The sequence below is a fragment of the Camelus dromedarius genome, chromosome 1, assembly GCF_036321535.1.
Source record: "Camelus dromedarius isolate mCamDro1 chromosome 1, mCamDro1.pat, whole genome shotgun sequence".
In the NCBI taxonomy this organism is placed as follows: domain Eukaryota; kingdom Metazoa; phylum Chordata; class Mammalia; order Artiodactyla; family Camelidae; genus Camelus; species Camelus dromedarius.
In genome coordinates, this window is record NC_087436.1 from 31,631,839 (window position 1) to 31,647,026 (window position 15,188).

At 33.5% G+C, this 15,188-nt stretch overlaps 1 protein-coding gene across 5 annotated transcripts in view; it reads left to right on the forward strand.

The window, feature by feature from the left end:
* Window positions 1-15,188, forward strand: part of SCLT1 (sodium channel and clathrin linker 1) — a 164,267-nt gene that overhangs the window by 39,484 nt on the left and 109,595 nt on the right. For all 5 annotated transcript variants that reach the window (XM_031466073.2, XM_031466080.2, XM_064496004.1 and 2 more), the window contains 3 exons: window positions 2,388-2,510; window positions 4,197-4,262; window positions 8,179-8,249. In XM_031466073.2, coding sequence (XP_031321933.2) covers window positions 2,388-2,510; window positions 4,197-4,262; window positions 8,179-8,249 — 260 coding nt within the window. The remainder of the gene's footprint in view (window positions 1-2,387; window positions 2,511-4,196; window positions 4,263-8,178; window positions 8,250-15,188) is intronic.

Consider the following 15,188-nt stretch of genomic DNA (forward strand, 5'->3'; position numbering starts at 1 on the left):
CTTATGGAGTTCTTATGGGAATTAAATTTTTAAATTCCCATGTAACACTTAGGATAATGCCCAGCATATATGTAAGTTCATAAATCTACCTATTATTTTTATCATCATCATTATTTCACAGCAAGATAAACAAAGAAGAATTAAAATTAGGTGCAAAAGTTTCTGTGTAGAGCAAGTATAATTGCTTTGGTTGCTGAGAGCACTAATATACTATCATACACCTACCTTAATATTTTTAGCTTGGAGTATTTTGTTCTATAAAAATGTGATTTGTAATATTTTTTCTGGAGGAAAGTTTAGCAAAAAGAACCCTAGAAATGTTCATATCCTTTGACCAATTAGATGGTGATACCACATAGATTCTAGCAATCTGTCCTAAGAAACTATAGTATTATAGTATTGTTTTGATATTTAAAAATTGAAGTTGTTTAAAAATCTAAAAATATGGAGTCACTGAAATAACATTTTTTCCAAATGATGGGTTTATGTATTAGTACGGTGGTTCTCAAATTGTAATCACCCGAGAGCTTATTGAAATAAAGATTGTCACCCCTCACCCAAGCTTCTGATTCAGGAAGTCTGAGATATGGTTCAGTTTACATTTCTAACAGGTCCTATGGCAGTGCTGCTAGTCCTTTGAGAACCACTGGTCTAGGAGAATCTACATTTTCTAACTAGTAATCCAGATGATTCTTATCGTCAGGCAGGTTTGGAAAACTGCAGTCGTTTGAAGTATGAGGCATTTTAATGATCATTCTATTGAAAAGAAAGTCTTAAGGAAATAAAATAAACTGTCCAGGATTATTAAGGAAATAAAATAAACTGTCCAGGGTTATTCAGTCAGGATTAGAAATCCAACCCAAGTCTAATGGTTCCAGATTTGCTTTTGTCTATAAATTTTAAGACTGTGTATGTTTTAGGCAAAACTAATCAATGATTTTCGAAGTCAGAATAATGGTTCTTTTGGGGGAGATTCATGGTATCTGGAAGAGAGCAGGGCATCTTCTAGGTGCTGGTAATAATGTTCTCTTTCTTGAATTGGGTCCCAGTTACATGGGTTCACTTAGTATACAAATTCATGATTTGTGTGTTTCTGGCTGCAGGTTATACCTCAGCAATAATTTCCTTTAAACTTATAAACATGTATTTTAAGTATATACTCATTATGTTCCAAAAATGTGTTATCTTTTCACTACACCTTCTTACCTGCTTACTAAAACTGAGAGAGGATTATCGCTGACCTGGGATTTAAAAGCTTGGATTTCAGAGACAAAGAGGTTTCTTCTTGACTCTGTCAACAACTTGCTGAGGGACTGTAGGCCAAAAGCTTGAACCTTAGTTTCCACTTCTCTAAAAAGAGAAAAACGCTTTCTGTATGCTAGCTTAGAGTTTCTCAACCTTTTTGGTTAAGGATCCCTCCTTAGGATGCTTAAAAATTATTGAGGACTTAAAAGAGCTTTTTATTTTTGTGGGGTATTTATCATATTACTAATTAAAACTAAGTTTTTTTAAAATAAATGGGAGCATGAGAATACATTTCGGTAGCCACCAGAGCAGTGACAGCATCACACATCACATCACATAAACTTTGAAAACCTCCACTGTACATTTATGAGAGGATGAGGGTGAAATAGGCAAATAATGTCTTTCTATTATTATGAACATAATTTTGTCTTCTGGGAATCCCATACCACTCTTTGAGAATTGCTCTAATGAAAGAATTAATGACTTGAGAAAATTCTTCTTATAAACTGCCAAGTGAAAATAGTACAATACAAACAGCACACTATATGATTCCCAATTTTGTTAAAAGAAAAAAAAATACAAAATTCTCCCCCAAATCCTATTTATAAACAAGAATACATCCAACATTTATAAAGATGATTGTATTCAGATGTTAGCAGTATTTATTATATCACGTGTTAAAACTATCAGATTATTTTATCTTCTCTATTTTTCTGTATTTTCCTAATTTTCTACAATAAACATTTATTACTTTTGCAGTCAGAAAAAAAACTTATACTTTACCAAGGAAGTTTTTTTTAGATATTTCTGTGGCTTACACTTTCTTGTGGAACAAGGAGAGTGGTTTAAATGTCTACCTCTGATTGAAGGGTTTTAATTTTAATTATGAAATCCAAATAAAAAGAAGATTTCAAACTAAGGAATTTTTATCTTTTGATTTTTTCTAAATTTAAGTTTAATAATTGAGTTTATAATTATTAATAAACTTAATCAAAAATATTATGACTGTACCATCTTTATATAAGTTCTGTTTTTATTTTGTGTCTTTATATACAAGAATTCCTTCTGTAAAAGAAAATGATTCATTTGTACTGTGCAATAGCCTACTAATAATTTAATGAGTTCTCAAATTTTTTTAATAGGAAAAAACTCAGGCTGTGGAACTCTGGCAGACTGTTTCTCAAGAGTTGAATAGACTGCAGAAACTTTACCAGGAACATATGACTGAGGCCCAGATTCATATAGTAGAAAGTCAAAAACAAAAGGTAATCTTGTATGTCATGGTTTTCTTATATATCAGTAAGAAGTTGCATTCTGGAGAAATTGTTTGGAAAGAATGCCTGAATCTCTACTGTGTTATTTATGTTGGCAGTAAATAGGTCTTCGATGGTTAGAAGTCTCTTGAACACATAAGATAATTATGTGCCTAGTATACACTGGGTTTTAAAATGTGATTAGTAATGAAAGCTGTAATTAGTGCTGAGAAACACCCTGTAAGATTATTATGTGTAAATGGACCTCCAAAGCTTTTATGTTCTTGATTTTCTACCTGGCTTAAAAAAGACAAAAACTGTTCATTAGATTATGGACAATGAAGAAGCCTACTCAAATGTAGTGACAATGCCATATAAAATGAAAATGTTAACAACATTAAATATGACCTTTTACTAAAATTCATGTGAAGTTTGTCTAACATAAATTAATCAGAATAGGATTTTACAATAGGAAAGAATCTTAATGGCTATTAAGGGCTTCTTTCTATTCAAAGCAAGAATCATTTTATATTCTTTCAAAATGGGCATCTATCTTCTGCTTTATACCTCTGTTGACAAGAATTCACTATCTCACATGACCATCCATTCCATTGGAAAATCTACCTCCTTTATCTTTCCGTTGATTCTTTTTCTGCTAGGTATATTGAAAACTATGGAGTAATTCCAATTCTTATCCCTTTCCTGTGGATTTTGAGAAGGCATCTGTTTAAATATATTAGTTATCATGCCTATCTTCAATTCTCATTTATAGGCTTTTCAAATTCCAGTTTATGACTGTTCCTATTATTATTATTATAACCAGAAATTTCTACCTAAAGAAGTCATAATAATGCTTAATGATGCTTTGCAGTTAACAAAATGAGTTTTTCATACATGCCCTGGTTTGAAAATAACCCTCATGTAGTCTAAGCCATAACTCTTACCCTGAGATCTAGAAACCATTTCTAATACAAGTATGTTCTTTAAGGCTGTTTCTTCATTTAGGTCAAACAACTAAGCCTTTAGGTTTTTGGAGTATTTTTCTACCTGAATAAGATCAGTCTTATGCTATTGCTATGCAGTTAGGGTTTTGGTTTTTTTGCGGGGGGGATTTTGGTTGGGTTTTAGGGGGTGCAAGACTTTACAAATAATACTTTGTCCTTATTTCCCTAGTTACCTATCAGTTTTGAGTTCTGTTACGTGATATAATAGCAACCCTTCCTAACCTTGTGTCATCTGCTCATATAATGTTGAATCAGATTGTAACAGATAATCAAAAAATTTAAAACTTGTGGGTCATTCAAGCCATGAGAATTTTAAAGAGGGGAAAGGCACAATAACTCCTTGACTGTGATTTATATCGTAGGTTTTAAATAGGTTTGAATGTGGTTTTTCAGTATTGGGTAAGGTCTTTCTAGCATATCTATTTATTAATGGATTGAGTTCTAGAAATAATGATTTCACATAAAACATAGATTCTTATATTAGTTTCCATGTTATCACTTTGTTTAATTTTGTAATTATTAAAAAATTTATTTTTTCATTTCAACTGTTAACTCACACAATAATTGTTAGAAGGAATATAACTGATGTCTTCTAGACTTAGGCATAATGATTTTAGACATGATTTTAGTTTAATTTTAAATATGGGCTGTAAACAAAATGCTATTTATGTACCCCTCTACCTTCCTACTGTAGGATCAGCTGACCAATTTTCAACAACTAACCAAGCAACTTCATGTTACTAATGAGAACATAGAAATGGTAAGTGAAAATATCCACTTAGTGCCCTTGTTATATAAACTAGAAAGTGTCACACTAAGTAATAATATTTATTTTTTGCTAAGGCAAATCAATAAGAAAAAACTAAAAATAGGTAGGCAGTACTTTTTGCTTTTTATCTGTCTTTTTCTTTCACATTCAATAGCAAGACATGAGCATTCATAGTAGTTTCTAGAGATCTAAAATTAACAGCTATCTGAAATATATTCTAATCTGAAAATACTCTTTGGGTCCTTAGTAAGATCTCTTGAGAGTAATCTAGACTGTTAGCTTCTCAAGAGTAGGACTTAGGCTTTGTTCTTAGTATTTCATCTAGAACACGGTTAGGTATACAAAGAAAATAGTGGAACTGTTAGACAGATGAATAGCCCAAATCCTTAAAAATAATAGGATACTAAGAACCACTTGTTAGTTGATTGACCATCAGTCACCTAAATTGGTGCACCTAAATTCCCTTTAATTTTTTCCTGAAAGAAGTACAATTAGTCTTCCCAGTTCTGCCTTTTTGCCTTTTTTCTTCTCTCACTTTTATTTTCTTTTTCTCTTCTTTTCTTTTCCTTCTTGGAATTTTATGTTACCTTATTGTTGAGTAATAGGATTATGACATCCCAGGTATTTCCTCTTTTCCTTTCTTCATTTTGCTTAGTTACCCTGTTAATTCTTATTAGTACCTAATGAAAAATGCCTTTAAGAGTGGAGTTGTGCCATCAAAAGTAAGTTTATTTGATCTCATTCTTCTTTTTAAAATTTTCTCCTTTAACCATGTAAAAAATTATTAAATAAATTTCTCCCTATTTTACTTATGTTAACATTTAGAATTTCTATTCACTTAAAATTTTTGATAATGTGACTTCTTAGTTTTAAAACAGTATTAAAGTACTCCAGAATAAAATGATGACTGATTTCCATAATTAAGAAATCCTATTTCTACATGACATTAATAGTCTAACCTAACATCACAATTGTTTATTCTTTTAATATTTGCTAGAATTGTGGAGATTATCTAATCCTTTGATATTTTATACCACAGAGCCTATATTTTGTTATATACAACCCAAAACCATTCTGATAAAAGTCATGGGGAAAGAATACTTGAATACATTAAAAATTTCTAAGGCACAAGAATTCATAGTTTCAGACCAAAACTAAGAATAATAACCTAGGGATACAATAAAAGTGATAAAGGAGTGACAAGATGGATGAAGCATTGTGTTACAAAGAACAAATAAAAGACTATCCTGGTAGTTAAAATAAAGAAAAATGGCTAAGAGAAATTTTTAAGACTTAAGAGTTTTTCTTAATGTAACGAACACTGTGGTATCAAACAAGACTCTACCAAGTGTAAAGGGAGATAGTTAAATGATTATAAAGATTTTTTAAGTCTCAGCATTCAGAGTGTGGTCATAGGAGCAAGTTTGAGTCAAAAATCAAACAATGTCCATTAAAAATTTTTCAGATTACATAAATAAACTCAAGAAATGAGTAAGTTCTTACAGATGTACAAGAAATTGATGAATATACAACAAATAAATAATCTTTTATAACCAGTGCACTTTAATAATATGCAGAAGGTAAAATGCCCTGACCTGAATGGTAAATAAAAATACAAATTTATATTTATTTATTATTACTAGAGATACAATAAGTTCACATTTCCTAGAGATTCTCTTTACTGAAATTTTATTTTTCTTGAGATTTATTCATCTCCATAAAGTAACCCAAAAATATTTGTTTATTTCATCTTAAGTTCCTTCCACTGCCATGGGTTCTTTCGTTGTAAGAGAAGTGTGCATGTATCCACAAAGCCCCTGTCTATTTGATAAATGCCAACTGAAATAATCAGTGATAAGATAGATGATGTAAAGGGATACTTCCCTGGACCTTTAGGAATCTACAAATTCTGTAACATTGATATAATTTTTTTTGTAATCATAAATAAAAAATAAAGCCATGTTCAGATGCAGTTATTGAGCTCTTACTACACTTGCTAGCAAGTTGCATGTGTTTGTTTCCAACACTAGCTTCTTAGAATTCACAATTCTAATTTATACTTCTGCTAATCTCTTTACATAATTTACCTTTAAGGTGCTCCCAAATAGTAAGAAACACAAGAATTACTTATGCTATGTCCAAGACTGTACATAATAAAATGTTATGGTGCATTACAAATATTATACAGGAATTCAGAGATTGAATCAGTTTGGGCTGAGGTCATTGAGACAGCTTCACAGGAGAATTTGAAATGATATTAAAGGTCATCTGTTCCCTCAAATGATATATAAAATTCTATTAAATGCTTTTCAGATGATCCTCTAGCCTTTGCTTTGAATATCCTCTGTAAGACATACTGTCATTTCCACTAAGAGCCTGTTTCTTTGAACTCTGATTATTAGAAAGCTAAAATCTCTTACTAGATTTCCTCCCACTGATACATAATTTTATCTTTTGGTGTAACATACAACAAGCTCATTTCTTTTTCAAGTCAATCCTTCAGTTATTTGCATATACCCATTATGTCTTTCATGACTCATGCCCGGTGTTACACCCAGTGTTTTGTTTTTAACTTTTCTGGTGTGGTATAATTTACTTACCTCTCATTAGTCTGGCCATCTTTCTGTGTGTACTATAGTTGGTCTTTTAAATTGTGGTCTATGAATTAAATACTAAATTCTTGTCTGGAACAATCTACTTCCCAAGATAAAGATTCAGTTCTCAGACTCTCTTTCATGTCTCAGTAAAGGCATTTGTTCATTAATTCCTTAAAAGTATAGTACTTAGAATGTACTAAATCATGTGTTAGATGCTGGGAGTTCTAGGTGAAGCTAGTCTTCAAAAAGAGGCTCATATTATAGCCAGGAATACATAAACTTTAACTATAGTACTTAAGGGCAGTGTGCATTGTAAAAGTATATGTAAAGTTTTATCAAAATGCAAAAACTAAACAATTAATTCTACCTTAGAGTCAGTGAATCACTCAGTATATGCAGGGCTGACTGCTGGCAGAATGATGACATCCCAGGTAGAGGGAAATACCAAAGTGTATTAAAAATGTGAAGTCAATGAAATTGGGTAGGGTGTGAGAAAAGCACAATGAAAACTGCCTCAGGGAGTTTGGTTGGAGAGGTATGTATGATTTGTTAGAATGGAAAGAGACTGAAATCAAGACTATCAGTTAGGAGGTAAGTATAATTTATGTGACTTTGCCTATAAGGCATATAGGTAAGGATGAGGAATTTGTACCATCATGATAATTTTTTTCTACACTTAGAAGAATGCTTCACATCTTTCTTTAGCATTAGTAGACTCTGGGAAAGGAGTTCCAAAGCATGTCACTTATTTAGGAGATAATACCAGGAAGTACCAGTAGGGGAGTGGAGAAATGAGACTGGGAAGGGAAGATAAGGCAGCCAATAAAGGACTTTTAACAATCGAGCAAATTAACACTGTGGGTAACTGAAACTTAATCCCACTGATGAACTCTGGAACCCAGTTTAGAACACAGGGCTCAGAGATATTCCACCATGGGGCATGGGAGTTAGGGATTTTTACACACCAGTTCCCTTCAATCTTTGTTATTGAGCTCTTCCAGAACAGACTGGGAACATGAAGTCTACAACACCTATAGCCTTCTGCATAGTTAGGTGAACAAAGGCGGCTCAGAAAGCCAGAGAAAGCCAGAAGTCACAGAAGTGAGGATGCAGGTGGTTTGAAGGGAAGCAGGCACCTACTGAAGTAGTAAAGGCAGGGAAAGGTGGCCAGGGTTATATTTTACCATCGAAAAATCTAATAATCATCATGACTTCATTTTATTTTCTTCTACTTGTATACTCCTGTAGTTAGCGTTTAAAGATGTAGTTTTAAATGTTCTAATACTGTATGTTTTTTTTTCTTGTGGCAGACTAATCAACACTTTCTGAAAACAGTAACTGAACAAAATGTGGAAATCGAGCAACTCCGAAAACAACTTAGGTATTTTCAGAAATGATTTTTGTTAATTTATTAATAATTATTTTTCTTCAAAGAAAGTGATGATGTCAAAATTTTTCCCATGAGTTTTTTTTCCCCTCCCTTTTAATCTTCTGTCAATAGCTTTTTGTATGTATGCTCTTTGGGGACAAGAAGAGACTGAAATCAAGACTGTTAGGAGGCAAATATAATATATATATATGAAGGGATGTTCCATGATGGCAAAACCAGTGTTTGTGGAAGAAAATCAGTTCTCTTTAAGTTTTTCTACACATATTTCTTTTTGGATTCCCCCATAAGCAGACCCTAAAAGTCCCAAAGTGCGTCAGTTTACTTAGAGGTAATACCAGGGAGCACCAGTGGAGGAGTGGGGAAGTGAAGCAGGGAAGGGGAGGAGAAGGCAGCCAATAAGAGGTTTTTAAAAATCAGACAGCTTAATACCATATGTATATTATGGTCCAGTGGTTTAATAATCATTGCATTAATCGACTTTACTGAAAAAACCCTAAATGACCAAAGAACTTTTCACTTTTCATTCCCCTTAGTTACAATACTTTAAATTCAGAAGTGTAGTCATATAAGATTTTGTGCTGTGATGCTGTCATATAGAAATATCTTTAAATTGTATTGGAAATTTTATTTTATAAGAAATGTAGGTTACTGTTTATTAAAGGAATCTTGCTATTCATTTTGTTTTTCCTACCATCATGATTTTGCCCTGCCAAATAATACCTTATTTTTTTAAGAAACACTTATTTTACAAAATCTTATATGCCATTTAAAAATATTTTAATTTTATTACCTTCATGAACTTTTAAATTTAATTTAACAAATTTACCTTCTTTTCCTCAGACATTTTTACTTGTGGGCTCTTATTTGGTCCTATTATTTCTTTTGATGTAACTGATTTTACAGTTAAAATAGCAGTGATTTATTTAATTGCAAGATCTCATTACTCTTTTTTCGAAGTGAAAGTAGTTTTTTAAATTATGAAAGTAATGTACATCCATTATAAAAAAATCTTTAGATAGTATGACAGTATATCAAATTGCAGTACAGTTCTGGCAGTAAGTTAATACAGATTCCACAGGTTAAAAGCACAATCCCCAACATGACTACACCCACACAGACACCAGTCACGAGTTCAGGGCTCCCAGGCCACCTGTACTTGTGACCAGTTGACTATAAATCTGAGTGTTCCCACTAACCTCCCAGGCTCGATAGTTCTCTAAAATGGCTTAGAAAAGTAAGGAAAGCACCGCACTTAGGATTAAAACTTTATTACAAAGGACATAAATCAGAACCAGCCAGAAGAAGAGACTTATTGGGTGAAATCTAGAAAGGTCCCAAAAGCAGAGCTTCTATGTCCTCTACCCATGGAATCAGGGTGTGTCACCCTCTTGCACATCAGTGTATTCACCAACCAGGAAGATCAGCTAAGACTTGGTGTCCTGAATTTTTATTGGGATTTTATTATATACATATGATTTATACTAAATGTAAATAAATTGGTGTTACAATTAAATTAAATTTATAATGACTACATCATAGAACAAAACTCTTTTGAATTTTAAGTGTTATATGACTGATTGAATGAATCATTGATCACTTGTTTGAACTTAATCTCCAGACCTCTTCTCCTCCCTGAGAGTCAGGAAGTTGGGCCTATATGACATGGCTCAAAGTTCCAACCCTGTAATTACATAGTTGGCCTTTCCAGCCAACCTGCTCACATCCTGAAACTATCTAGGGGCCTACTATTGAGTCATTTAATTAGCATAAACTTAGGTATAGTCCCAAGAGCCTACTATGAATAACAAAGTTATTGCTATTACTCCAGAAATTCCATCCCAGAAACTTAGACAGAGACCAGACAAATTCTTTATTATACAATTCAAGTGGAAAATAAAAATCTTATAATTCCATTATTTAGAGTTAACTATTACTAACTTTTTGAATGTATAACTTAGGTTTGTGTATTTAAGTATTTTAGTAAAAAAGAAGTATGATATACACACTAATAGCCTACTTTTTTTTTACTTATTGATAATATAAACATATCAATATTTCAACCTTAATGTTATGTAGTATACTATTATACGGATGTATTATATTTATTAGTTAAATTCTTATTCACTCTCCAGTTATTCCTTTTCCATCTTTAGTAGAATATTTAGTATCTTTTTTATAGGCTATCTATTCATTGAGCATTACAATTAGAACAGTAAATGCATGATAGTTAGCCCTAAGTTAGTCTTAGTTATTATTGTTGTTTATTATTATTAAATAAAAATTTAGTACTGTTAGAGAAATTAAAATGAAATTTATCTAATTTAGGACAGTTAAAAGAAAGGCCAACTTGGTTGAATGTTTTGTTATACATTTTTTCAACTTCCTTTAAAAATTGTTTTATGATAAAAATGCTAGACACTAAACATAAACTGCTAAAGCATGAAGTGCTAGAGAAAAACAAAATAAGATCAGGATGAGAGATCTGGAGTGTTGGGGGAAATGCTGGGATTGGAGTTTTAATAGAGTATTCAGAGTAGGCCTCACTGAGAGGTTGAGATTTGAACAAAGACTTGAAGGATGTGAACAGATTATCCATGCAATACATGGAGAGTGTTCCAAGTAAAGAACTTGCCATTTCAAAGGTAGAAATGTGCTTGAGGAACAGCAAGGAAGCTAGATGTCTCTTATCTATTGCTAAGTAACAAACCATTGTAAAACTTGGTGGCTCAAAATAATAACTTAAGTAAATTATGATTTGGGAGACAATAGAGCAGGTTTCTGGTCTGGGCCTGCTGCGTGTCTGCTGAACTTGCCTATTTGTATCTAGCCAGCTGGTTTGTCTGCTAGCAGAAAGGTCTTGTAGTTGGCAGTGGATGATAAAACAGTCTGACAACTGGCAGTTTCTTCACCAGATCAACAGGGCGAATCTTACTTCTTTACTTGGTCATGGCACAATTTGCAAGAAGAGCAAGAGTGCAAATCCCAGTGTACAGATAATTTTCAAGCCTCTCTTGAATCATTTTTGGTAATTACTCATAGAAAAGCAAGTCACCTAGTTAACCCAAATTCACAGGATAGGGAAAAGAATACCCCTCTTCATGGGAAGATTTTCAACATCATGTTGCAAAGATGTGGATGTAGAGGGGGAAGAATTTCTTGGCCATTTTCACAATTTCTCATACTAGTATATCTGGAACACAGTAAACAGGGAGGAGAGTTGTAGGAGATAAGATCAGAAATGTTCCAGAGGGTGGGAGACAAGGTAATATGGGGCCTTGTAGGCCATCATGAGGACTTTGTTTTTTTTTTTTTTTTAACTATGGATAAAATAAGAATGACTTTTAATAGGAGATTGACATAATCTGACTTATATTTTAATAGGACTGATCACTGTGACTGCCACATTGGAAACAGACTGTAGAGAGGCCCCAAAAAAAGAATGGAAGCAAGGAGATCAGTAAGGAGGTGTTACAGTAATCCAGACAAAAAATCATGTTGACTAGAACTGTGGTGGTAGCAGTAGGAGTTAGTGAGATGTGGTTAGATTCTGGATATGTTTTTAATGTTTTTTATGGTGGATTCAAGAAGATTTTCTGATAGATTGAATGGATACAATAGAGAGATACTGAGGCATCAAGGATGACCCTAAGTTTTTTCCACAAGCAGCTGGAAGAATTGTATCGTCGTGGACTGAGAAATCTATGTATACAGGTGGTCAGATTTGGTGAGGAAGGGGCCAGTTTGGGCCATGCTGAGTTTACAGTTAGTACTGGAAATCCTTGTGATGATAATGATTGACAAACACTTCAGTTAAGAAATCTGGACTGAAGATAAACGTTTTTGATGATCAATATACAGTTGTGTTTAAAGTCATGAAACTGTAATAAATGATTATCAATAGAAAAGGAGAATCTTTGACCGCGGTCTGGGACACTCAAATATTAAGAAGTAAGGGAAAAGAGAAGGAATCAACAAAAGAGGCTGAGAAAAGATGAGTGACATAGGAGGAATACCAGGAAGTATGGTGTCCTGAAAAACCAAGTGAAGGAAGTATATCAGAAAGGAAGGAGTGATTGCTGAGTCAGGTGCTTTTGGTAGGTAAAATAGGATGAGTTCTAAGAATTGACCATTGAATTTAGCGACATGGAGGTGTATTTGTTTCCTAGGGCTGCCATAACATTACCACAAACTTGGTGGCATACAACAGAAATTTATCCTGTCAGTTCTGGTGGCTGGAAGTTTGAAATCAAGGTGTTAGGAGGGCCATGCTCCCTCTGAAGGTTCTAGGGAAGAGTCTTTCCTTGCCTCTTCCAGCTGCTGTTGGCCTTGGGTATTCTTGGCTTATGACAACATAATTCCAATCTCAGTCTACCTTCCTTTTCACATAGCCTTGTTCTCTCTATTTCTTTGCGTATCCTCTCTTCTTGTAGGTGCACCAGTCAGAGGATTTAGAGCCTGCCCTGGTTCAGGATGATTTCCTCTTCAGACACTTACCTTAACGATATCTACAGAGAGCCTGTTTCCAAATTAGGTTCCAGATGGACCTGAATTTTGGGGGGACAGTATTCAACCCACTACAGAGGTTGTTTTGACGTTTACAAAAGTACTGCATAATTTGCTTTCTTTTCATATCTATATAAAACATTAAAAAATTGAACTCATTTTGGGTGGTAAAAGGTAATTCTTCACAATTTTCTTAGGTTTGATTTAACATAGACCACAGTTTCTTAGGACAGGGCTATTAAGTTTAAAATCAGTAAGAAAAAGATACCTAGGTAATTCCCATAACTCTGGAAATGAAGAAGCATATTTGTGCACTTAAAATGATTTGTGCAGCTTAAAATGATCACTACGTTCAATCCAATTCCAGTCAAAAACCCAGGAGAATTTTTATAGAATTTGAAAAGCTGATTCTAAAATTTATATGGATATACAAAAGATAAATAGATAAACATTTTTGAAGAGGAAAACAACCTGGGTGGACTTCCTGTACCAGGTTATTATGACTTAACTGAAAAATCAAAAGATCGTAGTATTGACATGAGGATAGATAAACTGAGCAGATTAGAGAGGCCAGAAACAGATTCACACTTACATGAACTGTTGTAGTTTTCAAAAATGATGACAATCCTTTCTTTCTGCCTGTATCCATGTCCTTTGCACAATGACTTCTATGGCATCGACAGATGCCATATTTAGCACAAGTACTTAGTGTTCAAGCTGGAATTAGTTAAATAGCCAAAGTAGTATATGAGTGTACATGTTCTGAACAATATTAGCAATAATAACCTTATTAACTAAAGAAGGACAAGGTTTAACTAGGTTTTAAATTATAGTGAACATTTTTATTAAAGAGCAGTAGTGGAAGATGGTGCAGTGTTTTTTTCTATTCCTCCTGCTAAGTACAACTAGAACCACAGGACATATATACAAAACAAACATAAGAAGACTGAAAGGTGTAGAGAAGAAAGCAGATTGGCTAGGTGCCTCAGGAGCCAAGGAATGGCACTGTGGTCAGTTCCCTGGGTTTTTTTGGTTTGAGTTCTGTTTTTGACTCATATATCCCAGACTTGGAACTGAAGAAGCTGGCATTGTGATAACACCAACGAGGCTCAGACCAAAATAGACATCACCCCAACAAAGACTTTCTCCCTCTAGCCGAAGGACCAGAAAAGGAGCAGCCAAGTATGATAAAAGCTTCTGAAGTATAACCTCTCTACCTCAGCCAAGTACCACAGAAAAAAACTATGGACCACCTGTACCCATGCCAGAAAAGCCTGGTAGAATCTGGACCCCTGCTTGGCAGTAAAAGACAGCCCCTTATTCCACCAAAAGAAAGGTACCAGAGGAAATAAGCTAAAATAAGTTAAAATAATACTAGAATCTCATAACATGATACCCCAAAAGTCTAGGTTTCTACAAAAGTCATTCATGCCAAGAATCAGAAAAAATCTCAATTTGAATGAAAAAGACAGTAGAACCAACACTTAGATGACAGAAATGTTAAAATTGTGTGACAAAAATTTTAAACAGTCATCAGAAAAATACTTTAATGAGAAATTATGAACAAGCTTGAAACAAATGAAAAAATAGACATTCCCAGCAGAGAAATGGGAAGTCTCAGCAAAGAAACAGAAGATATACAGATGAAGTAAATGGAAAATTTAGTTGGTTGGGATGATTAAATTCTCTAATGAGAATAAGACTTCCCAAATCTTTAGAATTAATATAGTTTATATTAAAACCCCTGTAGTGTGTGTGTGTGTGTGTGTGTGTGTGTGTGTGTGTGTGCATGTGCATGCATGCATGCATGTGTGTGTGTGAGAGAGAGAAAAAGAAGAGAAAATGCAACTTGAAAAACTTACCCTAGCATGAAATGGTGAGGTGTCATACCAAAACCATTCTGTAGAATAAAATGCTGTGTTGTTTACAGGAATTTGAGTTTGGCAGAATAGAGCAGAAGTTCAGTATGTGACAGAGGTGGTAGCAGCGTAAATCAGTAGGGAAACAATCATGTTAGGAATTGTAGCTGTCTCTGGGGAAAAAGCCTGCTTTTCACATTTAGGCATTTACATGGTTTTATGGATTAAATAAGTAAATGAAAAAATCAAAACTTTACAGATTTTAAAATACTCTCCTTTCAGTATTTTGCTAGGGAAGTACTTCTTAATCAGAATTTAAATACAAGCCCAAAAGGAAAAGATTCATATATTTGAGTATGTTAAAATGTAAAACTTCTGTTATAAAAATTAATATATCAGATGAAAAGGCAACCCACAGTCTGGGAGAAGACATATGCAATGTATGTAACTGATAATACATTACTGTTGATACATGAACTAAGTATTGATAAAAATAAAAATTCATGGACTATTGGGCAAAGAAAAGACTCTATAGGGAAAATGGGCAGAACCTGGTGATACTGGTCTA